The sequence below is a fragment of the Phyllostomus discolor genome, chromosome 5 (assembly GCF_004126475.2).
Source record: "Phyllostomus discolor isolate MPI-MPIP mPhyDis1 chromosome 5, mPhyDis1.pri.v3, whole genome shotgun sequence".
NCBI classification, from domain to species: Eukaryota; Metazoa; Chordata; class Mammalia; order Chiroptera; family Phyllostomidae; genus Phyllostomus; species Phyllostomus discolor.
In genome coordinates this window covers 46,870,706-46,898,138 of record NC_040907.2, presented here as the reverse complement: position 1 = coordinate 46,898,138, position 27,433 = coordinate 46,870,706, and the positions used below count along the sequence as shown (strand labels likewise).

Here is a 27,433-nt window from a genome sequence, read left to right as displayed (position 1 = left end):
TAGTGAATTTTAATCAAGTAGTATAATAGAAGACAGATTTTATTGGTAGTAGGTGCAAATGTAAAGTGAACTAAAGAAACAAAGAGAGCAAATAGTAGACTACTATTAATGAATCTGAGAAAATATGAATGATATAGTGTTGAGGGAAGTAGAAACACAGGGTAATAAGTGGAGACATATTTTGTAATAGGAGTGACCCAAGCATATTGTAGGTTGAGGCAACACAGCAAAAAGAAGGGGAAGAAATACAAGTACGAGAAGATGAGGAGATGGCTGGTCAAGGAGAAAACAAAGCATGCATTCTGATAGAAACAGAAGAGGAACATTGGTGGACAAGTAACATTTCATCCCACGATTATGGAGGAAAGAAGACGCTTAAGAAGATGGACATAGATAAATGTATAGATCCCTCTATTTGGGCTAATGTCCAGAGACGCTGGAGCTCCTGAGTGTTCTCCTATCCCAGCCTCTCCTCCTGACCCATGTCCTGCCTGCAGAAACTTGTATCCAGTTGCCTACCAACTCTGGGTAAAGACTGTTGATTGGAATACCACAATGAACACCCCTGATTTGGATAACTTAGTTTCAAAGAACAAAGCGGAGCTAAAAAAATTCAAAGCAACATGCTCATTGATTTTTACTTATATTTCTAATTTGTGCTTGCAGTGAGAAGATGAGGCTAATTTGAAAAAAAAATAGAATCCAAGTTCAGAGACCCTTTCAAAGTTGCTATATGAAGCTGAACTGTGGTTGAGACTATTTTTTAAATCCTGGAGCTTTAGGCTTAATCTTCTAAAGTATCTGTATCAAGAGTGTTGGTCCAGGTGACCAGATCTTCCACTTTTTTTTCCCATGAATCACTGAGATTATCATCATCACTCTTCCATCCTTCCTGTTTCATCAGTCTTTGTGACAACTTCTGTTTCAGTTTGTGAATCTGGCAAAAATAGAACTACAATAAGAAATACCAGAAAACCCACAGAAACTTAAAAGATGGCAGGAAATACAATAAAAAAAGAAGTGTCCCCACATTTGTAGCATAATGCCTAAGATCATGTGAGTGAATGCAAGCAACATTTTTAAACTTTCTAAATTTTACATTTTGCAGTGAACTTTATTTGTTACCAGTCTTTCTTTCCATTTTGGTCAATCTCTGTATTCTCTGTTGGTTTATTCACTTAACATTCATTTCCTGAGTCCCTGCTAAGTGCCAGTAGATGTGTCAGGAAAAAGGTGTGTCCAGGGGTGCTTCAGCAGCACAAGGTGGAGTTACTGTGTCTAAGTGAAAACAGACGTAGACTCAGAAAGAGGAGGAGCAATTTGCTAAACAGAGAAGGGCAGAGAAGAGGGTAGGAGCACTTTACACAGAGGACATAGCACATACAAAGACACAAAGGTGCATGAGGACCCGACAGGTTCAGAGATCATCAGAGTTGACACTTCAGCATTTACACTGTGCCAGGTGCTGTGCTAAGCAGTCTAAATGTATAATATTTTTTAACCTAGACACAACCCTGTGACAGGCAGGCAGTATTATCCTTATTTGACAAATGAGTAAATCGAGACTGAGTGACCTGCAGAAACATGCTCAAGGACATCCAGCCAGTAAGGTTTGATCCTAGGCCCATGGAACCCACCATCACCGTGCCACAGTGCATGGAGGATTCAGTGCAGCTGCCAATTTGGGTGGGGGCCAGATTAGGAAGCACTCATATGTCAGCCAAAGGAGTTTCATCTTTTTTGTACAGCTCTTGTGAACAGGAAAATAAACTGTTTACACTTTTAAGAAGAATTTAGATATAATACCAATGTTTCTGAATATTTCCACTCATCATGGGGAACTTGCTTTCTAGGGGTACACCTGGTTGGTGCTGTGCATGCTCTGCCCCTCTACCCCCCCTTCGCCTTTGCCTCCCTTCTGCGTGGTTGCTACCTAACCCACTGCCCAGTGTGGGTTCCAGGATGTTCATTCCTTCAGCTACATAGCAAATGAACTTGTAATATTCATTGCCTTCTGGTTGTGTTATAGATAAAGGTTATGAGTGAAGTTTTCTCTTGGTCTCTTTGGTTTATAGACAGGTTTGAAGAGAGATTTGAGTTTAGACAGTTGCCATTGCCCTGTGAGAGCCCTGAGGTCTCCAATGATCATGTTTATCTTTGCATTTTACTGTTAGTCTCTAGGTTTCATTAGTTTAAAACTAAATTCAATTTTTCCCCTTGAGAAAACCTTCTTCTTTATTTTCTTTGAACATATCACTGATGGAACCAACTAGCTTTTTCTAACCATGTTTGGGCTTTTCTGAATTCACATGCTTTTGATTCTAAGAAATACAGAGCCCAATTCAAAATGGTTTAAACAACAGGGAAATGTCTTATCTCGCAGGAGAGAGAAGTCAGACAGGGCAGGACTGAGTGACACAGTGCCTCAACAATGACATTAGGGCAAGTTCACTTTACTGCTCTGCTTGGCCACCTTTGGTGTTACCTTTATTTCCAGAGTCACAGTAAGAGAGGTATGGCCATTCTAGCACTATTTGCTTCAGACATGGCAAAATCCAGAGGAAAAAAGGGGATCTTCTTCCACGGTCTCATTTTTAAGAGTAGGAAAACACCCCTGAGGTCCCCAGAGTGTTTCCTTTCAGGCAGGATTGTGTCATACCCTGCTCCTGAATAGTCACTGGCAAGGAAAATGGGATTAGCTAACACCAGTTGTTGGGGTGAAGTGAATATTGGTTGTCAATCATTTTAACCATTTGCCCTTCTAGTTCCTGCCCTGTTAAAAAAAAAAAAAAAAAAAAAAAAACTCCCAGGAAACATAAAAAGAAATCCTGGTTAGATTAGCAGAGCTTAATGCAAAATAAATATAGAAATGATTCCTTATAACACAGAAAAAATAAATACAATTTTGAACTTATTTCCTCCAGAAAAAACTTAAGTATTATAAGTCCCTCTGAGAAACCTTGGATTTACTGGTGGGAATAAATAATTATGTTCTATGTTAAAATAAGTTATAGAAGCACAAATTATAAGTGCCTTATAGTTCATGTTTCTTGGGATGGATCCTAGAAACTTCACTTCCTATAATTTTTTATCTTAAAATAATTACTAAGTGAAGATATTAAAATTTGTCCTGATGGGTGGGATCTGTTTATTGTCAAATGGTTTATTTCCATTCACTTCTGTATCAGCTGCATTCAGTTAGGAAAAGAGAACCACGATATAAGTAATACAGAAATAATGGGTCTAATATAGGAAACTGGGCTCATACATGTGGAAGAAGACTTGGGAGAGAGAAGGTCTTGAAGGTTGTAGCTGGAGAACTGGGGAAACAATCACTACCTACTTTAGCCCAATGCACTGACATGAGTGGGAAAACCAGAAGTTCACGGGGAAGTACAAGTAGCTGCACGTGTCCTGCCACCCAAACTGGGACAAAAATGATGAGTTCCTGGATATACTTGTGAAGTCATCATATCTGTACAGTGAGAGTTTGCAAAGAGTTACATGAAAGTGCTGTGTCTGAGGAAGCTACCGTGTTTGATATAGACAACTTCTCAGGAATAATAATCTCCCTAAAGAGCAACAGCAATCTTGAGAAAGAAGAACAAAGTTGAAGGTGCCATACTACCTTATATCAAACTACACTACAAGGCTATAGTAACCAAAACAGTGTGGTACTGCCATAAAAGCAGACACAGAGGTCAATTGAAGGGAGTAGAAACCTAGAAATAAACACACATCTATATGGTCAATTAATATAATACAAAGGAGGCAAGAATATACAATGGGGTAAAGACAGTTAATTTAATAAATGGTATTGAAAAAATTGGACAGATATATGAAAAAGGATGAAACTAGGCAATCTTCTTATATTACATACAAAAATAAACTCAAAATGGGTTAAGTCTTAAATGTCAGACTCAAAGCCATAAAAATCCTAGAAAAGAACATAGGCAGTAAATTTTCTGACATTGCTCTCGGCATTATTTTTCTAATATATCTCATCAAGCAAGGGAGAGAAACAAACAAATGAAAAATCTGGAGACTACATCAAACTAAAAAGTTTTGACAAAGGAAACCATAGACAAAACCAAAGACAATCTACTGAATCGGAGAACATAGTCACCAATGACACATCCAATAAGAGGTTAATATTCAAAATTTATAAAAAACTCAGACACCTCAATGCCCCAAAAAACAATTTAATTAAAAAATGGGCAGAGGACCTGAATAGACACTTCTCTAAAGAGGACATACAGATGCCCAATAGTCATATGAAAAGATGCTAATGTCAGTAATCATCAGAGAAATGCAAATTAAAACCACAATGAAATATTACCTCACAACTGTCAAAATGGCTATCATCAATAAATCAACAAACAACAAGTGTTGGTGAAGATACAAAGACAAGGGAACCCTTGGAGCCTGTTGCTGATAACGCAAATTGGTGCAGCCACTGTGGAAAACAGCTTGGAAGTTCCTCAAAATATTAAACATAGAACTACCTTACAATCCAGCAATTCTGTTTCTGGGTATATATCCAAAGAAATCTAAAACACTAATTTAATAAGATATATGCACCCTACATTCATTACAGCATTATTTACAATCGCCAAAATATAGAAGCAACACAAGTCCTCATCAATAGAAGAGTAGATAAAGAAGAGGTAGTACATATAAACAATGGAATACCACTCAGCCATAAAAACAGTAAAATCTTACCATTTGCGACAGCATGGATGGACCTAGAGAGTATTATGCTAAATAAAATAAGTCAGAGAGAAAGACAAACATCATATGATTTCACTTACATGTTGACTCTAAAGAACAACATAAATGAACACACATAACAGAAGCAGACTCACAGATACAGAGAACCAAACAAAACAGAAACTGACTCATAGATGTAGAGAACAAACTAAGGGTTGCCAAATGGAAGGGGAATTGGAGGGCTGCGTGAAAGAATTAAGAAGTACGAATTGGTAGTCACACAACAGTCACGGGCATGTAAAGTACAGCACAGGGAATAGAGTCAGTGTTACTACTGCGTGGTGACAGGTGGGTACTAGACTTATCGGGAAGATCACTTAGTAAATTTTATAAATGTCTAATCACTATGTTGTATATCAGAAAGTAATTTAATGATGAATATCAACTGTAATTGAAAAATAAATTTTAAAAAAGAATAATGATCTCTTCTTCTCCCCCACCCCCTTAATCTCAAGTGAATTTTTTCATTGGCAAACTCTGACATGCTAACCCTCTCTGCCAAAGAGGAGCGCAAAGTTTATTCATTTTTCTTAGTCAAACGTCCCTTGGATATTCTGTGTAAGTTCACTGTTGCTACATAATATACAACCACAAAAATCTCAGTGACATACAACAGTGAGCATTTGTTTGGGTCAAACATCTGCGGTGGAGCTGGGGGTTGGCTTCTTTGGGCTGGGCATGGCTGGAAGGCAGGGCTGGGAAAGCTGAGCTCCATGCCTCTTATCTTTCTCTGTGACCAGAGGGCTAGTCCAGGCACGTTCTTCAGATGATGGCAGGAATGAAAAAGAGCAGGCCAAACTGCACAAACCCTGCCTAAACCCTGAGCATGTCACACCTACTAATCCATTGACCAAAATAAGTCACGCGGCAAACCTCAAAGGTCAAGGGAGTGTATTCTGCCCATGGAGGTGGATCCAGATAGGGAGTAAACATTTCTGAACAATATTCTAATTTACCATGACCTCTTAGGTACAGTCTCTTCTCTTAGCAGTAAGGTTCAGCACAAAGGATCGTCCACTTCCTTTTCAAAGAAGACCAGGCTAAGCACCAAAGAGCAAATTAATTTCTGGACATTCCTTTAAATATTCTCTCTTCCAGCTCATCTTCTTTAATATTTCTTGCTCATCATGCACTTATTCCCCTTTTTCTAAAAATGAGAGCTGTTAAAAGCATGACAACCTGCTTCATTCTATCATTTATTTATTCATGTGTTCATGAGCATTGAATAACTATTATATGCCAAGCACTGTGCTGTGGCAGATTGAGGGGTAAGCAGCCCCTTCCCTCAGGAAGTCACTGTCTATTGAAGGGACTGGCAGTAAAGAGACTCACATAACACAGCGTGTGCGAAGGACAAATGCTAAGGGGGCCTGTCATGATCCCCAAATTCTAGTGTTCATATCTTTATGTAATCCCTTCCCTTTTAAGAGTGGGTGGGTGGGACCTGTGATTTTTCTTCTAATCAATAAAATATATGAAAGGTGAGGAATCTCACTCCCATGATTATGTTACATTATGTAATATTTCATCTTGCTATTAGATTTGCTCTAAAGACTCTTCTTGCTGGCTGGCTGAAGCAGGGGGCTATGTTGGGAAATCCCACATGGCAATGAACTACAGGCATCCTCTAGGAGCTGAGGCAGGTCTCCAGCATATAGCCAGCGAGAAGCTGGGGCCTCAGTTCTAAGGCCAGAAGGAAGTGGACTCCATCATCAACCTTAGAGAGCTTGGAAGCAGATCCTCCCCCATTCGAGCCTCCAGATAAGAATGTAGCCCTGCTGATACCTTATGAGATCCTGAGCAAAGGAGCCCACTACACTGTGCCTGGCCTCTATACACATCAAAACTGTGAAATAATAAATATGTGTTGTTTTAAACCACCAAGCGTGGGGTAGTTTGTTACATAGCAATAGAAAATCAATAGAGCATGAAAGAAATGCTATGAGAGAGCCCACAGGGGAAGTCTCCTGGAGGAGGTAATGTCTGAGCTGAATCTCAAAGGATGAGTAGGTACTAGAAAAGAAAAGAAAGAAGGGAGAGGAACTTATTTAGAGCGGGAGTGTGAGAAAACACAGTGTACTTGTCAATGTTTTTTGAAATGAGGGAGAAAATAAACAATCATGACTGTAGGTCAGTGTGGTGTTTTGGTGTGAATGGGAGAATGGCAGGAGGTATCATTGAGAGGGCAGATAGATATTAAGGCATTGAAGACTTTGCCGTGTACAAGAATCTAAACATTATCTTGAATGAAATGGGGAACAAAGGATTTTGGACTTGGCCAAACAAGCAAACTGGAGCTGTAGGAAGTAGTCTGAAAAAGGTGGGCAGAATTTGCTGTATTCACCAACTTCTCCAAACGGTCTCTTCCATTGGTAAAGACGGTGGGCTGTTGAAGGATAATGATGGCAGAAAGGAGTGGGGAATTCATGGAGGAAGCAGAGAGTAAGGCTGAAAAAGGCAACATTTCTTACCAATCCTTGCAGGTGGCCTGAAATCTGAAAGAAAGCAGAGCTGAATGGAGAAACTGAGGCTGGTGATTTAGAGAAGGAAATCTGAGCAACATACCAAAATGAGGAGGAGGAAGAGAAGCAGAATGTGAGCCCAGGAAAAGAGTCCTAGAGAGAGGGATGCAGGAACCTTGCAGAATCACTGAATGAAGATTGTTGTCTGCGCATGCATATTTGTATGCTATTGTGTTTAAAGAACAGGTAGGTGCCAGAAAAACAATCCATAGTGCTTATTATAGTGCTTTCCAGTACACAAAGAATTTTTATATATGTAAGCAGTCATTTAGTCAAAAGAATCTTGTGAGGCAAGTATTTATGAAACATTTTCTGTGTACCCAGTACTAGCTGAGAATGAAAACACTGAGGTTCAGAGGTTAAGTGACTTTCCCATAATTATGCAGACCTGTTACCTAAATCCAAGTTCTCTGCCCCCAAATGTCTTGCTTTCTCTTCTAGACTAGCTGATTTCTACTATAAGCTTCTAGCTGTCTCTTCCTAAACAAGACCTGCCCTCAAACTATCCCAAAAGTTTCTTTGAGAAATGTTATTTTCAAAAACAGCATCAAAAACAACTCAACTAACATTATTCCTTTCTCTTCAACCATACTGCACACATCTTTGAGTCTACAATGAGTTTTAGGGATCAGTTTATTTAGTGTTTTGCTTGTTTTGAATGCTTTTATACATTTTGAAACAGCCTTAGATTTTCAAATTGTATATTATAGTGTAGTGAGCTTGAAAGTATAAGTAATTCAAATTTTCTCAAAGCTTCAATTCTTACGTAATTTACTTTTAAAAAAATATTTGTTTGGTCAGAAGGAGTTAAATCAACCTTAAAAGGAGAACACAAAATTAAGCCTCCTATATTTAAACTTAATTAAACTAACAAAAATTTTTAAAATTTATTATCAGAACTAATATGTTATTTCTAAAAACAAAGCAAAAAAAATAGGCTGAACTCAATTGACTTGGACGTGGGCAGGGATGAATGATTTTGGTTTGATAATTGGATGTTATGTAAGGCCTTTTATATTCTCTAGCATACTGGGCCATGGCAGAAGCAAACTTAGAATAAGAAAAAGAAAAAAATATATAACTTCCCAAGTGAATTTTGGGAAGTTCACATTACTTTTGGGAAAAACAAAGCAAACAAATCAAATGGAACCACTGAGCAGAGTAATGGGTTTTGAACATGGTGCCATTCTGAGTGTTGACTAACACATTGGTAAACTGAAATTGTTCTGGTTTGTGTTTTCAACAGAAGAGCAGCTAGAAAAGCAAACAAATATGATTTAAGGTTAATACTGTAAATGTAATTTAAAAAACATCATTTAGTATAACAAGGTGAATTAGTTTTCTGCGGCCTCCGTGAGAGATGACCACATTCTTTGGGACTTAAAAAATCAGAAATTGATCCTCTCACAGTTCTGAAGACTGGAGTCTGGAATTACGTGTTGGCAGGGCCATTCTCCTTCTTCAGGCTCTTGGGGAGAACCCTCCCCTCCTCATCCTAACTTCTGCTGGCTTCCAGCAATCCTTCGTCCCTAGCATTGCAAGTGCATCCCTCTAATCTCTCCCTCTATGGAGATATGGCCTCTTCCCTGTATGAACCTATGTCCCTTCCTTTTCTTATAAGGGCACCAGTCATTGAATTTAATGCCCAGCTTAAACCAGTATAGCCTCATCTTAGCTAATTATACTGATAAACATTGCCTTTCTGAAAGTCTGTGTACATTGGTATTATGGTTTTCTTGAATGTCTGCAAAAATTCTCCAGTGAAGCCATCTGGGCTTAGAGTTGTCTTTGTGTCAAGGTGTTTTAGCTATCAATTCAATTTCTTGATTAGACTAGGATTATTCAGGTTATCCATTATGTTTTAGTGAGCCTTGGTAGATGCTGTCTTCCAAGAAGTGTGTTTATTTCATCTATGTGGTTGAATTTATTGCCTTGAAAAAGTCTTTTTCTTACCTTCATTTTAGAGAGATTTTTCACTGGGTATAAAATTCTACGTTAACAATTTCTGTCTTTCAAGCACTTTAAAATTGTCAGTTATTATCTTTTGGCTTCCAAGACTTCTGATATGAAGTTGCTGGTTTTCTTATCTTTGTCCTGTTGTATGTGATGTGTGTGTTCTTTTTATCCTTTGCTGCTTTGAGGATTTTTCACTTTACCACTGAATTCAGTGATTTTATTATGGCACATTATCATGTGCTTTGGCATGGTTTCTTTATATTTTTGTTTCTTGGGATTCATCAAACTTACTGTCTGAGTTTATAGCTTTTAACAAACATTTTTTGGAAAATATTCAACCATAATTATTTTTTCGCACATTTTTTTGTGTCACTTCTTCTTTGAGACACTAATTATGTGTAACTTATACCACTTGATATTGTCACACAGCTCACTGAGGCTTTTTTTCCACAGTCTTTTTTCTCTCTACACTTATTTTCAAGAGTTCATATTGCTACATTTTCAAATTCATGGGTCATTTCTTCTCCAGTGGCTAATTTTCTGTTCTTTCCATACAATGTAAACTTAAAGCATTTTTTATTTATTTTCTTTCTAAATGGTCTTTTGTATATCTTCTATTTCTCTTCATCATATTTATGGTTTTCCTTATATTCTTGAATATATATTGTATTATAAGATGTATAGTGATGCTTTAAGATTCATATGTACTAATTCCATTATTTCTAACATTTATGGACTTATTTATATGGTAGAGTTTTATTTCGGTATGGTTATATTTTTCTGCTTATTTGCATGACTGGTTACTTGGGTAGAATGTGGGATATTGTAAATTTTATTTTTGGAGGTACTGAATTTTGTTATATTCCTTTAAACATGTTTGTACATTGTTTCAGTTTTTGTTCTGTTGAACAAGATCCAGCTTACATATTGCAAATCAGTTTGATATCTTCAAGGCTTGTGTCTGAGCTTTCTTATGGGTCTAGAACAGCTTTAATTTGGGGGATAACACAACCCCACTACCAAGGCGTGACCCTTCTGAAGTCTTTATCCAATGTGCCTTGAATTGAGAGGCCTTGCCACTCTTCCTAGCAGGAACATGAACTATTTCCAGCCCTCTGTGAGCCTTGTGAGTGAAAAAAAAAAATCGCTAGAACCTTATTTTCCTCAGAACAAACATGACTTTAGAAAATAACATTACTTGATTTATATCTTTTTATTGTTGTTCTATTACATTCGTCCCAATTTCCTCCATTACTCTCCCCTGCTTGCATGGCTATCCCCCCTCCCCCACAGTCCATCCCCACCCTGTTGTCCATGTCCATGGTCATTTATACTTGTTCTTTAACTAGGCCCTTCCCCTTCTTTCCTCCCTTGTCCCCCTCCCCATTTCCTCTGGTCTCTGTCAGTTTGTTCCTTGTTTCATGGTTCTATTTTGCTCATTTGTTTGTTTTATTCATTAGCTTCCTCTTATAGGTGAGATCACATTGTATTTGTCTTTCACCGCCTGGCCTCCTTCACTTTGTATAATGCTCTCCAGTTCCATCCATGCTGTTGCAAAGGGTAGGGGTTCCTTCTTTCTTTCTGATGCATAGTATTCCATTGTGTAAATGTACCATAGTTTTTTAATTTACTCATTTACTGATGGGCACTGAGGCTGTTTCCAGCACTTGGCTATTATACATAATGCTGCTGTGAACACTGGGGTTCATAGGTTCTTTTGAATGGGTGTTTCAGGACTCTTAGGGTATAATCCCAGCAGTGGGACCACTGGGTCAAAAGGCAGTTCTATTTTCAGTTTTCTGAGGAAATTCCATATTGTTTTCCACAGCAGCTGTGCCAGTCTGCATTCCCAACAATGGTCCACTAGGGTTCCCTTTTCTCCACATCCTCACCAGCACTTGTTGATTTATTAATGATGGCTATCTGACCAGTGTAAAGTGGTATCTCATTGTGGTTTTAATTTGCATCTCTGATGCCTAGTGATGCTGAGGACCCTTTCATATGTGCATGTGCCCTCTGTATGTCCTCCCTAGAGAAGTGTCTGTTCGGGTCCTTTGCCCATTTTTAAATTGGATTGTTTGTCTTCCTGATATGGTGTCATATGAGTTCTTTATATATTTTGGAGATCAAACCCTTGTCTGAGGTATCACTGGCATATGTATTTTCACATATGGTCGGTTCCCTTTTCATTTTGCTGATGTTTTCTTTAGCTGTGCAGAAGCTTCTTAATTTGATGTACTAACATTTGTTTATTTTTTCCTTTACTTCCCTTGCCCTAGAGGATGTATCAGCAAAAATATTGCTGTGTGGGATATCTGAAGTTTTACTTCCTATGTCTTCCTGTAGGACTTTTATGGTGTCATGCCTTAAGTCTTTTATCCATTTCAAGTTTATTCTAGTGTATGGCATAAGTTGGTGGTGTAGTTTCATTTTTTTTGCATGTACCATTTCAGATCTCCCAGCACCATTTGTTGATAAGACTATTTTTCCTTCATCATATGTTCATGCCCTCTTTGTCAATTATTAATTGACCATACAGACATGGGTTAATTTTTGGGCTCTCTGTTCTGTTCCATTGATCTATGTGCCTGTTCTTATGCTAGTACCAGACTGTTTTGATTATAGTGGCCTTGTAGTATAGTTTGATATCAGGAATTGTGATCCCTCCTACATTACTTGATTTATACCTTTTCTCTCCTATTGATAAATCTTTGTTTTCAAAAAAACTATAAGACTAATATTACCTTTTTTATTCAAACATTTGCCTTTACAACTAAAAACAAAAGTACTTTGTATTACTAAAGAAATGCAAATTAAATGCCTATAAAGATGCCCTAATTATTAAGTTAAAAAGTAAAACACCCTAATGCTTGTTCATTTCAAATTCTCAGTAACTTTGGTAGCAATGTACATTGTTACATCTTGAAATAGCTTGCTATGTTCATTAGAAGGGTCATAAAAATTATTGTGTCCTTACATCTAGTAATCTGATTTTTGGTAACACGTTCTAAGGGGACTTCTTGGCTTTCTCATGGTTCCTCCTTTCAGGTACAACACAGTCTAATATGCCTCTGGGGCACCAGAGCCCTCCTCACTCTCACCTTGCTCAGACCCAGGCCTAAGCTGACCCAGGTATCGAATTTCTGTGTCCACAGCAGGCAGGGGGTGGGGGGGTGATGGTGGGGTGGGCTGTTGAGGATAAAAGTATGAAGTATGGGGGAGAGCAAGAGGAAGAGACAGAGAGACCCTTCAAAAGAGTGTTCTATGTGGGAGCTGTATCAAAGGAGCAATTTTCTTAAAAAGAAAAAAAAGCCCAATATGTGTTTTTGAAGAGAGATGAAGGGGAGGGCAACCTTGAGCTGTGGTGTTTATGACATAAGAGGCTCCGCCAGATTCTTTGCTACCTCCAGAAATCTATGGTCAAGTTTTGGCACTACATTCTGAGAACAAAGTTGATGAAATAAATTACATCCATAGAGGGGAACAATAAAAATACAGAATTCATTTTAAAAAGCAGTTGAAAGAACTGGGTGTGTGTGATATTGTGACTTGTAATAAGAAATAATATATTTGGTCTGTGTCCCTGTTTCTGGCACAGAGCTTGCACCCCCTCCCTGGAATTACCTAAGTGATGACAGCAACAATGGTGTCTCTTGTTATGAGGTTAATGAGGTGACTGTTGGACCCCACCCAAGGGTGGGGGCCGGTTACCAGTAAGAGCCAACTATGTGGTTTGAGGATTGGAACTTTCAGTCTCGCCCCCTGATTTCTGAGGAGGGGAGAGGGGCTTGAGGCTGAATCAATCTTTAATGGCCAATGACTTAGTTAACCATGACTACAAAATGAAATCTCCATAAAAACCCAAATAAGGAAATAAAGACAGCTGATGGGTTCTGTTTTTTCTCTTTTTTTCCAGAGATCTTCCACATTAGGGAACTACCATACTTCCATCTGCCACTAGGCTGGGCCCCGATCTCCATGAGGACAGAAGCTTCTTCTTCCAGGACCTTGCTTGATGCATCTCTTCATTTGGCTATTGATTCATATAATTTAATACCCTTTGTAATAAATCCACAATCTAGTGAGTAGTAATGTTCTCTTAAGCTCTGCGTTCTGTTCTAGCAAAACCTGAGGAGGGGTTCATGGGAATGTCTAAATTATAGCCAGTCAGTCAGTCAGTCAGAAGTGCAAGTCACAACCTGGGTTTGGAAGTGGCGTTTGAGACATTTGCTGGCATCTGATAATTGCTTGTTTGTATGGGAAGCCTCCACACACACGTTGGAATTAAGTCCAAGAACCCTTCCTAAGTGTGTTTATTCAGAAAAAGAGAATACTTGAGGGGAGGTGGGAGAAAGACATGATAGCTATTTTCTGAAACTTAAAGAGCAATTCCATGAAACAGAAGAGCCTTATTTGAGTCATTCTCACACACAAGGGGCGGTACTTTCTTTTCTGCCACAACAGTGTCTCTTGAATCATGTCTTCTACCTGTATCCAAAAACATCCCTGGGTTTTCAGGGTCTGAGCTGATGCTTGATCCAATAGAGAAGTGCGCGGGTTGTATTAGCTGGCAGGCCTGGATTTTAATTTCAGCTCAGTCACTCGTGCATAACCTTAGGTAATTAAAACAAAACAAAACAAAAACCTTTTTCTGTACTTCTCTTTTTTCAAATGGAGACAGTTTCATATTTTCTGGATGCTTTTGCAGACAAATGTAAGAGTACATAGTAAGTGTGCACAAAAATCTGTTATGTATATATGAAAGAAACCTGAGTGGTTGAGTATCATCAGGTGTTACATTTAAGCTAAAAATAAAGAGGACTTGAGCTATTTGAATGCTTCTGGAAGTACTGAACTCCTTTTCTCCACATCCAAATGGAGACTAAGAATTTTGGGGGAAGAAATTATTTTTTAAAATAGATTTTTCCTCTTTGTCTCCATGTATATTTTAAAGGGATCATTTCTAATGCTCATTCTATTGCCAATTCTCTTTTTAACCACAAGATGGCATTCAAGGTTTAAGCTTTGGGGAATAAAAATATATGTATTAAATGTACAATTATGCAAACCTATAAAAACAATGTTTAACTTCAATAACTCTGAGATAATAGCATAAATGTACATTGAATTAATGTATTTAGCATAAATGTTTTCTACATAACTAGAAAAAATCAAACATAGTTATGTTAATGGAAGATCACATATTTTTGTGAGTTAAAGCACATACAGAATTAGATACTGCAGGAACTTAGAAATAACATACATTAAATCCTTAATTTAAAAAATAAAACTAAGCCTGGAATATGTTTTATAAACACAAAGTTTTATGCTGGTATTTGTTATAACAGATGTTAATTTTTCATATAGAGAGAACAGAAGTAACATTATTTAATAATAAACGTTGAAACTGACTAAAACCAAAACAAACAAAACAAACAAAAATAGAAGGTGGACTTGATTTGTGCTTATAATTGGGTAGATAATATTATTTTAACACTTACCTGGAAATTTTAAGCTTGTAAATTAGCATATGTTAACAGGCAAATAAGAAATAACTTAGTTTTAGTTTTCAAATACAGTATGTGCTAATCAATAACTCCAGACAAGTTGGTTAATCTCTTTGTGTCTCTTGCTTTCCTCATTAGTAAACTATATATAATAGCTGTCTCTGCTTTTCCTGAACTTCTGTGGAAAAGACGTAGGGGTGACAGTGTAGTTGGGTAGGGAGGCTAAGAACCTTACCTTGAAGCTGTGTGATGAGGGAAGAGCTTTGACCTGGAGCATAGGCTGAGTTGTGACTTTGAAGGTGGATATGATTGGCAGTTACACTTGGATACTCGTGTGCACACTTAGAGGTATAACTGCTCTGCAGCATGGCCTGTATTGCATTAGGAAATGAAGGGAGAGTGCCCGGCACACAGTATGTACTTCCCTGTGAGTTCCTGTTCCCGCTGTACCTGCAATGGATAGACAAGAACAACACTACTTTCTCAAGCTAAACAGAATGTAAAACTTCTCCAGAACTGACATTTATTTAGATAACTTTCTGTCTGACAAAGCTTAGACTACTGGTATAGATCTTCCTATGACACATAAGCAATCCTTAGCTATAAAGTATGACATAAAATAGTTTTATATGTGCATAAGTAATAAAATTTTTTTTAAAATCCCAGCTTGCTCTGCTTTTTGATTTTGTATCTTCCACTATTTCTCCACAGAAAATAAATACAAACAACTGATTAGATCCTAGATTCATATTCTGCCCATCTCTTGGTTGGAGTGAAGCATTTGCATGAACAGCCGAAGACAGGCAAGGCAACAGGAAACAAAAAAAGCTATGGAAATACACACCAAACCACATGATCAATTCATGCATATTTATGAGCTGCTTATAATGACAATGGATTCCTAGTAATACTAACTACAATCAAGTGTGGAACTTAAGAATTTTTATAAAATATTCATGACAGTCATTTATATTTCCAATTTTCAATCACTGTTCTATGACTACATCCTTAGAATTCTCAAAATAGAACCATAATCTCTATATTAGAATGGGCCTTGATAGAAGTTAGCACCTACATTTTATTTTTCTGAAAATGGACTGCCTTAACATTTAATCCTATTAATAAGTGTGGAAACAGGGTAAGGGTGCATCATTCTGCAAACACTAATTGAGTGCCTGCTAGTTGGCCAGGTCACCATTCTGAGTTTGGAGAATACACAGCCACAAGAATGACCCTGCCCTGGGCACTGCTCATGAGGAGACGAAGTCCTGCACCACAGGGCCTGAGAAAGCTGGGGACAGAGTGCTGTGGAAGCAGAGGACGTCAGGGACGCTTTCACTCAGAGGTGCTGAGCTGGATCCTCACGCCATCCTTGCGGAGTACTTTGCAAGGCAAAGGAGATGGTAAGGGTGAAGTAGGGGAGGGAGGGGGGAGAATGAGCACACAAATGGACTAAATAAATGTGGTCATGATAGGTATTCTTTCCTAACTTGAAAAAATTTTACAATTTTTACATGTTTCTGGCAGGCTATTTTTATTTGAGAAGTTGGTGGGCATGGGCTTTTATCTCCACCCCCCCCCCCCCCCACCTCAGGAACGAGTATTTATTGACTGTCCATATGTCAACACTATATAATTTTATATGCGATCTTGTTCAAGAGATCAAATGCAAACAACTTTGCAAGATAGGTAATGTTATCCACGTGTAACCAGCTCACTGCGGGTAAGAATTTCTCCAAGGCCTGTCGCTTGCAAAAGCCCATGCTCTTTGCCCATGCTGCCTCCAAGGAAAGATGCTTCCGTCGGGAACTGGAGCCAGAGCCACAGCGGGAAGAGCACGAAGGACAGAGAACCTGACAAGTGCTCACTATGTTCCAGACACAACTGGGAGTATTTTAGATGGATTAATTTGTTTAATCCTCACAACCTTCATGGGAGGTAGGTACGTAATTACCGCCATATAAGAAAGAAGGAAACTGAAGCACGAAGAATTCAGATAAATTGCCCAAGGTCACAAAGTGGGTGACTGGGAGAGCCAAGACCCAGTCCAAGCAGTCTGGCTCCAATGCGACTCCCTGCATTTTTTGAGCGATTCTGCCTTTTACCCAGACCGAATCCTGACTCTAGAACACCAGCAGAGACCCTGCCGGGCAAGATATCCCAGGAAGAAGAACAGAGTGGTGAAAAGATTTTATGTCCTCAAATAATGGACAAGATAATTCAGTGTGGCTTAAGAATTGAGTCTTGGTTGACAAAGGGATGGGAAAATTGTTGGAGGAGGTATGTGAGAAGGAAAGACAGGTTTCTCTTTTTCCCGAACACTATACAGATGAAAGATTCTCAATTTGCAGTTGTTTGGTTTCTTAATAGAACACTTCAGTGCCGGGAAAGCATTTCCAGACATAAGAACAGAAAGATACATAATGGTATGATATTGCATACACATATAGAGCAATTACTCACTTCCAGAGATTCCCAAACTCTTTGTACCTAAGTCTCTATGAACCGACACCTTTATTATACCTCATGTATTTTGATGAATATGAGACTTTTAATTATCAGAAAAGAAAATGATTCCACTATAATTAAAAATTAAAATTTTTGCATACTCAAAAGTTTATGCCACATAAAATTATACAGATAAAAAATTATAGATAAATGTAATATCTTTTAAAAACTTTATTTAGTATTTTCTTACTAATCAACTCCAAAATTTAAAAGCAGCAAATATCTGAGCTACATGTTTTCTCATCAACCACCAGATGGCATAAAGTGTGAGAGTTTTATTCTGACAGGGTCGCCACGCACGTGACAATGTGACCTGTAACTTCGAGATAATGTATTTGGAAAAATGTTCTGGCACTCAAATAGCTCACAATTACTTCAGCCATATGCAGAAGTGGATGGATAAGTTGAAAATGACGTGGTCCTGCTTTTTCTAAATTTGGGGGTTCTGCGGGATGCTGGCATTACATAATGAATCAATGATCAAACAAATAAAACGAAGCAGTTCTTTTCAAGGAAATAAAAACGGAAGTCATGTCAAAGCAAAATTAACCTTGAGTTCTAAGTAAGTTTCTCTAACTCTAAATGAAACTTGAAACGTGCCTTCAAGGAAAAAAATCATGCATGTATTTCAAATTCTGCTTAATAAAAACTTTTCTACTGCCTATAATTTATTCTGAAAGCAGAAAAGTATCTAATGCAAAAGATTTTCTCCACTTTGGCCTAAAGGAAAGTTGGTGCAGAAGTCAACTGGAAAAAGAATATCCAACAAAAAAACCTACTCTGAACTTTGATGTTAAAGGGTAGGAAAGAATATTTTAAAAACCTGGGTTCCTACACAAATCCAAAATACACTACATTATGTTTACTAACCCTGTATTTCCATCTAGAAAAGAGCTAACAAGTCAAAGAGATTTAAAATAGAGGTAAATAAGGTAAATGCAAAAAGCGGGGTCTTTAAGTCCCCTAGCCTTATGGTAACACCTCTCTGAAGACTTGGAAATAAGCCCACCAGAATAAATGACTCCTTTAACTCAGCCAGCACCTCAGAGCTGAGGTGAAATCTCTGCTTGGGCATCATGGAACAGATAAACTGGCTTTAGAAGGCAGGAGCCCAAGATGAGCTTGAGATCCCTTCCTTAATGTGGTCTAAGAATCAAGCCTATGATTTCTGAAGATGCTATGATAATTTATATTTGTATTTTACTATGTATTTCCTCACTAGAGGTAGTATATTTGGTTCCTGAGTGAAAGAAATCTGTGGAAGAGAAAAAGCTATTTGGAACTATGTGAAGGATGAACAACTATTTGATGATATATGAGCAGGTTGAGTTGTTTGTGGGTTTTTTTCCCGTTTCTAAGTCATGTTGATAAAGATAAAGAGAATGGAGATGAGAATTGATGGGGAGGGTTTTGTGAGATTCCTGCACCATGGCTTATGTCCTTTATCCATTTTTGGCAGCTAATAGGTAGCAAAGATGTTTCCCACCTGGATTCATATGAAAGGAAAAAATAATACTTCTTATTTTTGTTATGTTTAGAAAAAGCATAAGTTCCTTCCAAAGGGTTTCTTCTGATGGTTCAGTTAGATAGTAGAAAGTGGAATAGTAGATATTTCAAGTTAATAGGATAATATATTCCAGACACTTAAAATCACTTGCTTTACGTTCCATTCTTTATGATGTTTTAACTCCACTTTCTTCCATTTATAATACTTTCTAATGAAATTTGGACCTTCAAGCACTGAAATTATAACATAGAAAAGATCTATGTATATATTTTTTAATAATAGTTCAAAGTTAAAGTAATCCACTTATTAAGTTGATATGTGGCAAGGATGTACACTATATACTGCAAGTCATATTATAATGCTCAGGCACTTTCCAAATTTCTTTTATTTGAACTTGGTATTATTGGATATTGTTTGAAATAAGTAGATTGTAACTTCACAACTTTTTATTATAATGACATTTGTTTATGTATCATTTATAGCAATGTAAAATGTGTTAACATGATTCATACAGAAACTACAGACACCATAGTTTAACAAAATTCTAATTCAGCACCTCGAGTAGCAAAATAAAATCTTAAGAGTTAGAAGTGATGTTACAGATCTTGATCTGTCCCAAAGAATCTGCAACAGGTGATCACCCAGCCTGCAAATCATACCTTTGCCAACAACAACAACAACACTCTCCTCTTTGTTGTTGGGAGACTGCCTGTTCCACTGACAGATGGTGAGGTCACCGTGTCATTCCTTAACCTGAGTCTGAGTTTCCACTGGGCCTAGTTCTGACCTCTAGAGCAATACTAAGTTCATGCCTCCCCCATGGAAGAGAGTCCTTCTAAATTTGAAGATAGCTCTAAGGACAACCTCATTTCCTACAACTGTTTCTTAAGACATGATTCTCTAGAGAACCAACCACCCTCACCATCCTGACAATGACATCTGTTAGTATTCCTATTAGTCCTGGCTGGTGTGGCTCAGTGGATTGAGTGTCAGCCTGTGAACCAAAGGATCACGGTCTGATTCCCAGTCAGGGCAAATGCCTGGGTTGCAGGTCAGGGCCCCCAGTAGGGGGCTCATGAGAGGCAACCACACCTTGATATTTCTCTCCCTCTGTTCCTCCCTCCCTTCCCCTCTCTAAAAATAAATAAAATCTTTTAAAAAAATGTTCCTATTAAAATTTGCACACAGAACTGGCTCAGGATTTTGGTTTCTCTTGAATAACAAAGATGAAATGAGTTACTACCCCCCTTGGTCTGTGTGCCGCACGTCTATCAATTCAGCTGTGATCTGTATTAGTATTTTCTGGAAATCATATTGCACCACTGGCTCATATGTTTGTGGTTAATTATAAAACTTACACCTTTATTCATGTAAAATTTATTGACACCTATTATGCTTAAGGCACTGGTAGTTATTATATGAAATATGGTTAAGACAGATCAAATACATATATATCCCTTATTTGCTATCCATCTATCTGTTTCTTTTCATTGTCCTTAGGATTATGGTCTTGAACTTTTAACCAACTAGATGTCTCCACCCCTCTTGCCGGTATCTGGAACTTCCTTCTTAATAATATTAATGAATCCCTTCTTGCTTGATGAAATTTCTCATTGATAGATAAAAATATTTAAACTGAATAGTTCTTTTCTATCAACATTACATGATTTTCCTTTACATTGCTCCTATTCTTTAATTTCTTTTTAAGTACATTTTATTGATTATGCTATTACAATTGTCTCATTTTTTTCTTCCCTTTATCCCCCCACACCTGGTACCCCATTCCCTCTAGCATTCTCCCCCTCAGTAGTTCATGTCCTTGGGTCATACTATAAGTTCTTTGGCTTCTCCATTTCCTATACTATTCTTAACCTACCCCTGTCTATTTTGTAACTACCATTTATGCTTCTTATTTCCTGTACTTTTTCTCCCATTTCTTCCCTCCCCCCACCACTGATAACCCTCCATGTGATCTCCATTTCTGTGATTCTGTTCCTGTTCCAGTTGTTTGCTTAATTTGTTTTTCTTTTTTTTTTAGGTTCGGTTGTTGATAATTGTGACTTTATCGTCATATTACTGTTCATAGTTTTGATATTTTTCTTTTTCTTAGATAAATCCCTTTAACATTTCATATAGTAAGGGCTTGGCGACAATGAACTCCTTTATCTTGACTTTATCTGGGAAGCATTTTATCTACTCTTCCATTCTAAATGGTAGCTTTGCTGGATAGAAAAATCTTGGATGTAGGTCTTTGCCTTTTGTGTCTTTGAATACTTCATTCCAGTCCTTTCTTGCCTGCAAGGTTTCTTTTGAGAAATCAGCTGATAGTCTTATGGGAATTCTTTTGTATGTAACTCTCTACTTTCCTCTTGCTGCTTTTGAGATTCTCTCCTTGTATTTAATCTTGGCTAGTGTAATTATGTTGTGCCTTGGTGTGTTCCTCCTTGGGTCCAACTTCTTTGGGACTCTCTGAGCTTTCTGGACTTGCATGCCTATTTTCTTTGGCAAATTGGGGAAGTTCTCCTTCATTATGTTTTCAAATAAGTTTTCCATTTCTTGCTCTTCCTCTTGTCCTTCTGGCACCCCTATGATTTGGATGTTGAAATGTCTAAAGTTGTCCCAGAGGTTCCTAAGTCTCTCCTCATTTTTTTGAACTCTTGTTTTTTTATTCTGATCTGGTTGAATGTTTATATTTTCCTTCTGCTCCAAGCCAGTGACTTGAGTCCCAGTTCCCTTACATTTTGGTTCCATGTACATTTTCCCTTCTTTGACTTTGCATGGCCTTAACTTCTTCCTCTGCTTTGCTACCATACTCAACCATGTCGGTGAACATCCTGATAACTAGTGTTTTTAATTCTGTATCTGATAGGCTGACTATTTCCTCATCACTTAGTTCTTTTTCTGGAGCTTTGATCTGTTCTTTCGTTTGGGCTATTTTTTTTGTTTGTTTCAGCACACCCATTATGTAGTAAGGGGCAAAGCCTTAGGTATTCACCAGGGCAGGGAAACCCACTTCACTGCATTGTGGCACTGTATGTGGGGAAGGGGTCAGAGAGGGAACAATGCTGCTTACTTGGCCCTCGCTCAGCTTTCAAGAGACTGGCAGTTTTTCCTGTTGCCACAACCCCCATGTGTTTACAGGCAGAGGCTCTGAGGCTTTACTTTCCCTGGGCTGGAACCCTACATTGTGTGGTCTGTCTTTCTCCCTAGTTGTTTCTCTGGTTTATCCAAATGCGAAGGTGGGACTGCCTGGTCCATCAGCCACAGCCTAGTCTGCCAGCCACTGCCTTGTTGCCTGTCCTCTCTGCCCTGGCTGCCCATCTCCATCCCTCCTACCAGTCTGGATGAATGTTTCTTCTTTAACTCCTTGGTTGTTAAACTTCCATACAGTTCTATTTTCTGGTAGTTCTGGTTTTTTTGTTTTTAACTTGGTTGTTTCCTTCTTTTTGGTTGTGTGAGGAAGCAAAGAGTATCTACCTATACCTCCCTCTTGGCTGGATCTCCTATTCTTTAATTTCTTTTCTGGCTTCAAACATATACAAGCACATACACATACATATTCTTATAGGTTTTATTGATACTGTTTTTATTGGTATATGGATATATACCCCTCTTTTCTGTAGAGGGATATCTTATCTCCCAGGAGTTCTTCCTGAAGTCTCATTATTTTCTTTAGATGATTATAATAACTAATATTAATGCAGTTCTTACTAAACACTGGGCACTTATAAAGTATGAATACAGTGATTACCATTATAATAACCAGTTTAAAGATTAACAAACAGGAAGGTTGAGTAATGTCTTCTCATTGTGACTATATTACTTAGACAAAAGTTAAAGTTTGAGGTTTTTAATCAAGGATAATTTATATCTTCCCTTAATTACTTGAAACTGCCTTTCCTATATTTTCTATTTGAATATGTATGGCAGTCTCTTTCTTATATATTATGAAAACCCAAATGGCATGGTCATCTTTCTTGACTATTCCCATTAACTTGATATAATTATCCTATTTTCTCCATTGCTTTCTCTACTACTGAGAAATTTTAAAAACAGTATTTGTACAAACTTTTAACACTTCCTATTTTATCCCTATATTTTTTCACTTATCTGTCTCTGACCACCTGACTGTGAACTGCTCAAAAAACTTATCATAATATTTATCTTATTGTCTCCAACACATAGCCCATTGTCTAGAGATAGAAGATCCTAAATAAATAATGTTGATTGGAGGGAAATAATGGAGGAATGAGGACAGGAAAAGAGAGTGAGCATGGGAGCATGAGTGAGTGAGCAAAAAGAAAGGATCAGTAAAATTCTGTCATAAATTCTTTTCCTTTTTTAATCCTCATCCAAGGATATGCTCATTGACTTTAGAGGGAGAGAGAGAAACATCGATGTGAGAAAGAAACATCAATTGGTTGCATCTTGTAGATGCCCTAGCCATGGATCGAACCCACAATCCAGGTATGTGCCCTGACCGGGAATCAAAACTGCAAACTTTTGGCTTCCAGGACGACATTTCAACCAGCTAAGCCACCCCGATGGGACTATTAGAAGTTCTTGAGGCTGAACTCCCCCATCCCATCATTACCGTATCTTGCCTTTGTGGCAGTTTTGCATTCTGTGGTAGAAAATCATCCTCTATTGCCTCCATAATATAGTTCTCCTTCCTTCCCTTCTGAGGATTACTGGGTGTTGCTTTTACTCAGTTTTTGCGATGACACACCTCCACCTGTCCAACATCTGTATAGATTGATCTTAAAAATGTTTTTTTCATTGCTGGGACTGCCATGTCCAAAGGAATATAGTAATACCAACTTTCTTTAGCAGGTTTTATTTTCACACATACTATTTCATACTAATTGTAGAGCAACTTAAAATAAGAGCAGGACATTCTTGTTAATGAATAGAAATGAAAAATGAGGTACAAAGTGTTAAATGACTAACGTAAGTTCACTTCACTGTATGTGGCAAACTAGTACAGGGCTGAGGAGTCTCTAACTTCTGACATTATAGTCTTCCTGCTAGAGCCTTTCCAAACTTGGTTGCACATTGTAATCACCTGGGGATCTTTTAAAGCTACTCCTGCCTAGTCGTGATCCCAGAGATCTTCATGTAATTGGTCTGGGGGTGTGCCCTTTAAGTGGGAATTTTTACAAGCTCCTCTGGTGGTTCTAATGAGCAGTCAAGACTTAGAACCATGCATGGAAATTAGATGACACTGCCTCTTGCATCTAAATGTAGTTTGGAGACACTTGCCCTTATTTCTGGCTCAAAGACTCAAAAAAATGAAAGTCTCCTAGAGTGAAAGCAAGCATCCCCAGGATGCTTCAGGCTGTTTGGTCTGTCTTGATGACAGCAAACATCAGGAAGCCTCCGCTCAATATTACAGGGTACACTGGTCTGAAGGAATTCTTTTCCTCTAACATAAACATTTCCTTATGGGGATTATACTCTGTCGTTAAGGTGCTGTTGCCCACAACCAGATGTAGTGGTTTGTTCTCTGCCAAACTTTTAATTTGCCTTTCTATGGTGATGGCCAGAGAACAGTGGATCATCCATTTGTTTTCCCACATGACTGCCTATGATTATGAACTAATAATTACAGTTATTAAAAAATGAACTGCATATTCTTCAGAGTTTGAATTTAAGTTTCAGGCTATAAAGAAATAAATATTTTGTATCATATTATACAAGCAGTACAGACTGATAGGAAACAACAAACATGGAGTCAGAGGATCTGGTTCAAGTCCTTGGGCCACAGTCCATCTGCACTAATTAATAATAACCATGCTTATTGAACACTCAATATGTACCAGGCACCATTGTAAATGCTATGAGGTGTGTGCTGCAATTATTCTTTTTTACAGACAAAGGAACTGGGACCCAGAGGGGTTAAAAAATTTACTGAAGGTCACATAGCTAGTAAATGGCAGAGTCATGATTAAACTTCAGCAATCTGGCTCCAGAATTTACACTTTTTACCAATATATAATATTCCCTCTTACATATGTGATCTTAGGTAAAATTACTTGGCTTCCTTTGGTCTTGGTTTTCTCATTTGTAAAACCAAGTAATAACAATAATGCCTAGCTCATAAGGTTGATACATCACTGGGCATGACATGTATTAGATGTTGATAAGTAAACTAGAAAATAACATTAGAGTGATTAAAAAACATAAAACAGAGCACACTCTGTACACAATGTTACATAAGATTGAACTCACTGTTATTGTGGCACACATGACTATGGGTAGATATGTGGCACAAAGATACAGAAAGGAGTTATTACCCACAATCAAATATAACCACTCATCACTGTTCATAAAATAAAAATCTTTTAAAAATATGCACAAGAGCTTAATAATGTTTCCAGTGATAAGAGTATAACTGCAGAAAATGAAGTTGTTAGAAGTTTCCCTTTTATTTCTGAGTAGTTGAAGAAGCATTCTACAATATAATCTAAAAGCTTCATCTTTATTATTGCTAGGAAATTAGGTCATTAAAAAATAGTACTGGATCTCATCCAGCTGAATTATCCAAAGACAAAACGGCCAGCAGCAGATGTAAGGTTTACATTTATTTTTTAAATTGTGCTGGTTATTATTGAAGGAAAAGTCTTGAAACATTCTTATAACAAATCCCTGGGGGAAGAAAAGGCAAGGTGATTGTGAAATATTGCACCAAGGGCTAGAATCAAAGTCTCAGAAATTCTTCTGGGCCAGAGGTAACCATTACCAGCTATTGCCTTCACAAAGAGGGATAAATTACATACTAGGTTAGTGACAGACACAGAAACAAGAACCAAATTAAACATTTTGATATCAAACTCTTTTGAAGAAGAAACTGCAGTCATAGGTGATTCATTATCCTTCCATATTTAAATTGTTCTTTATTGCAAAAAAATCATTTCCAAATTTTGCTAAGTTTTGGCATGTGCTTCAATTATTTTTTTCTCTAGCAGTTTGGAGTCTCCAAATGTCTGTTTATATATTCTTGTTATTCCATAAGGTGCTATCCTATACCTATCAGTTTGGTTTTTGGTTTTGGTTTTTGGCTGGGTGCTGAGTCATTCCCTAGACTATGTCAATTGCCTCCTGATATCTGTATGTTAAGGGTTATTCCCTCCAGGAATGCATCTGAGCTCCTTGGCGCCTCACACATAGTAGGCACTGAAGATGTTTGCTGAATTGACTGAGCAGCACCCAACCACTAATGTCTGAAGTGAAGTAAACATTCATGTACTGTGCTATCAAAAATAATAAAGTTCTGTCTGGCCAAGATGGAGGCATAGGTAGATATACTTTGCCTTCTTGCACAACCAAAAGAAGGATAACAATACATTTAAAATAAAAAAAAAAATCAGAACTCCCAGAAAATTAAACTGTATGGAAGTCTATCAACAAAGGAGTTAAAGAATATTCATTCAGACCCCATAGGAGGGGTGGAGATGAGTAGCCAGGGTGGACAGAACATGTGACAAGGTGGCAGCTGGAGTACTGGATGAGGTGGCAGCTGGCAGAGCAGGCGGTCATATATTTGCATGAGGATAAACCAGGAGGAACAAGTGGGGAGCAAGACAGACCACACAACCCAGGAATAAAGACTGAAAACCTCTGACTGAAAAAACCTACGGGGGTTGAGGCAGCAGGAGAAACTCCCAGCCTCACAGGAGAGTTCACTGGAGAGTCCTGGAATGTACACAAAAGTATCCGCCCAGGAATCAACACCAAAAGGGCCCAATTTTCTTGTGAGTAGTGAGGGAAGTAACTGAAAGCCAGCTGAGAGCTAAGCAAGAAGCATTGTTCCCTCTCAGACCCCTTCCCACACATACAGCATCACAATGCAGCAAAGTGAGTTGCCCACCCTGGCTAAAACCTAAGGCTCCGCCCCTTACTGTGTAACAAGAGTGACGAGACAAAGAAATATGGTCCAAATGAAAGAATAGATCAAAGCTCCAAAAAATACAACTAAACAATGAAGAGGTAGCCAACCTATCAGATGCAGAGTTCGAAACACTGGTAATCAGGATGCTTACAGAACTGATTGAGTGTGGTTGCAAAATAGAGGAAAAAGTGAAGGTTATGAAAAATGAAATAAAGGAAAATGCACAGGGAATCAGCAGTGAAGGGAAGGAAACCAGGACTCAAATCAATGGTTTGGAGCAAAAGGAAGAAATAAACATTCAACCAGAACAGAATGAAGAAATAAGAATTCCAAAAAAATGAGGAGTGGCTTAGGAACCTCTGGAACAACTTTAGACATTCCAACATCCAAATCATAGGGGTGCCAGAAGGACAAGAGGAAGAGCAAGAAATGGAAAACTTATTTGAAAACATAATGAAGGAGAACTTCCCCAATCTGCCAAAGGAAATAGACTTCCAGGAAGTCTAAGGAGCTCAGAGAGTCCCAAAGAAGTTGGACCCAAGGAAGCACACAGCAAAGCAGATCATAATTACATTACCCAAGATTAAATACAAGGAGAGAATCTCAAAAGCAGCAAGAGAAAAGGAAACAGTTTCCTACAAAGGAGTTTCCATAAGACTATCAGCGGATTTCTCAAGAGAAACCTTGCAGGCAAGAAGGGGCTAGAAAGAAGTATTCAAAGTCGTGAAAGGCAAGGACCTACATCCAAGATTTCTCTATCCAGCAAAGCTAT

General features: G+C 38.0%; 1 protein-coding gene across 1 annotated transcript in view; it reads right to left on the bottom strand.

Annotated features, from left to right (window-relative positions):
• Nucleotides 1-498: 498 nt before the first annotated feature.
• UBE2U (ubiquitin conjugating enzyme E2 U) overlaps nt 499-27,433 on the bottom strand; it is a 62,195-nt gene continuing 35,260 nt past the window's right edge. Inside the window, 3 exon segments of the mRNA XM_028512647.2 lie at nt 499-888; nt 2,228-2,279; nt 18,927-19,003. Coding sequence (XP_028368448.1) covers nt 785-888; nt 2,228-2,279; nt 18,927-19,003 — 233 coding nt within the window. The 3' untranslated portion in view covers nt 499-784.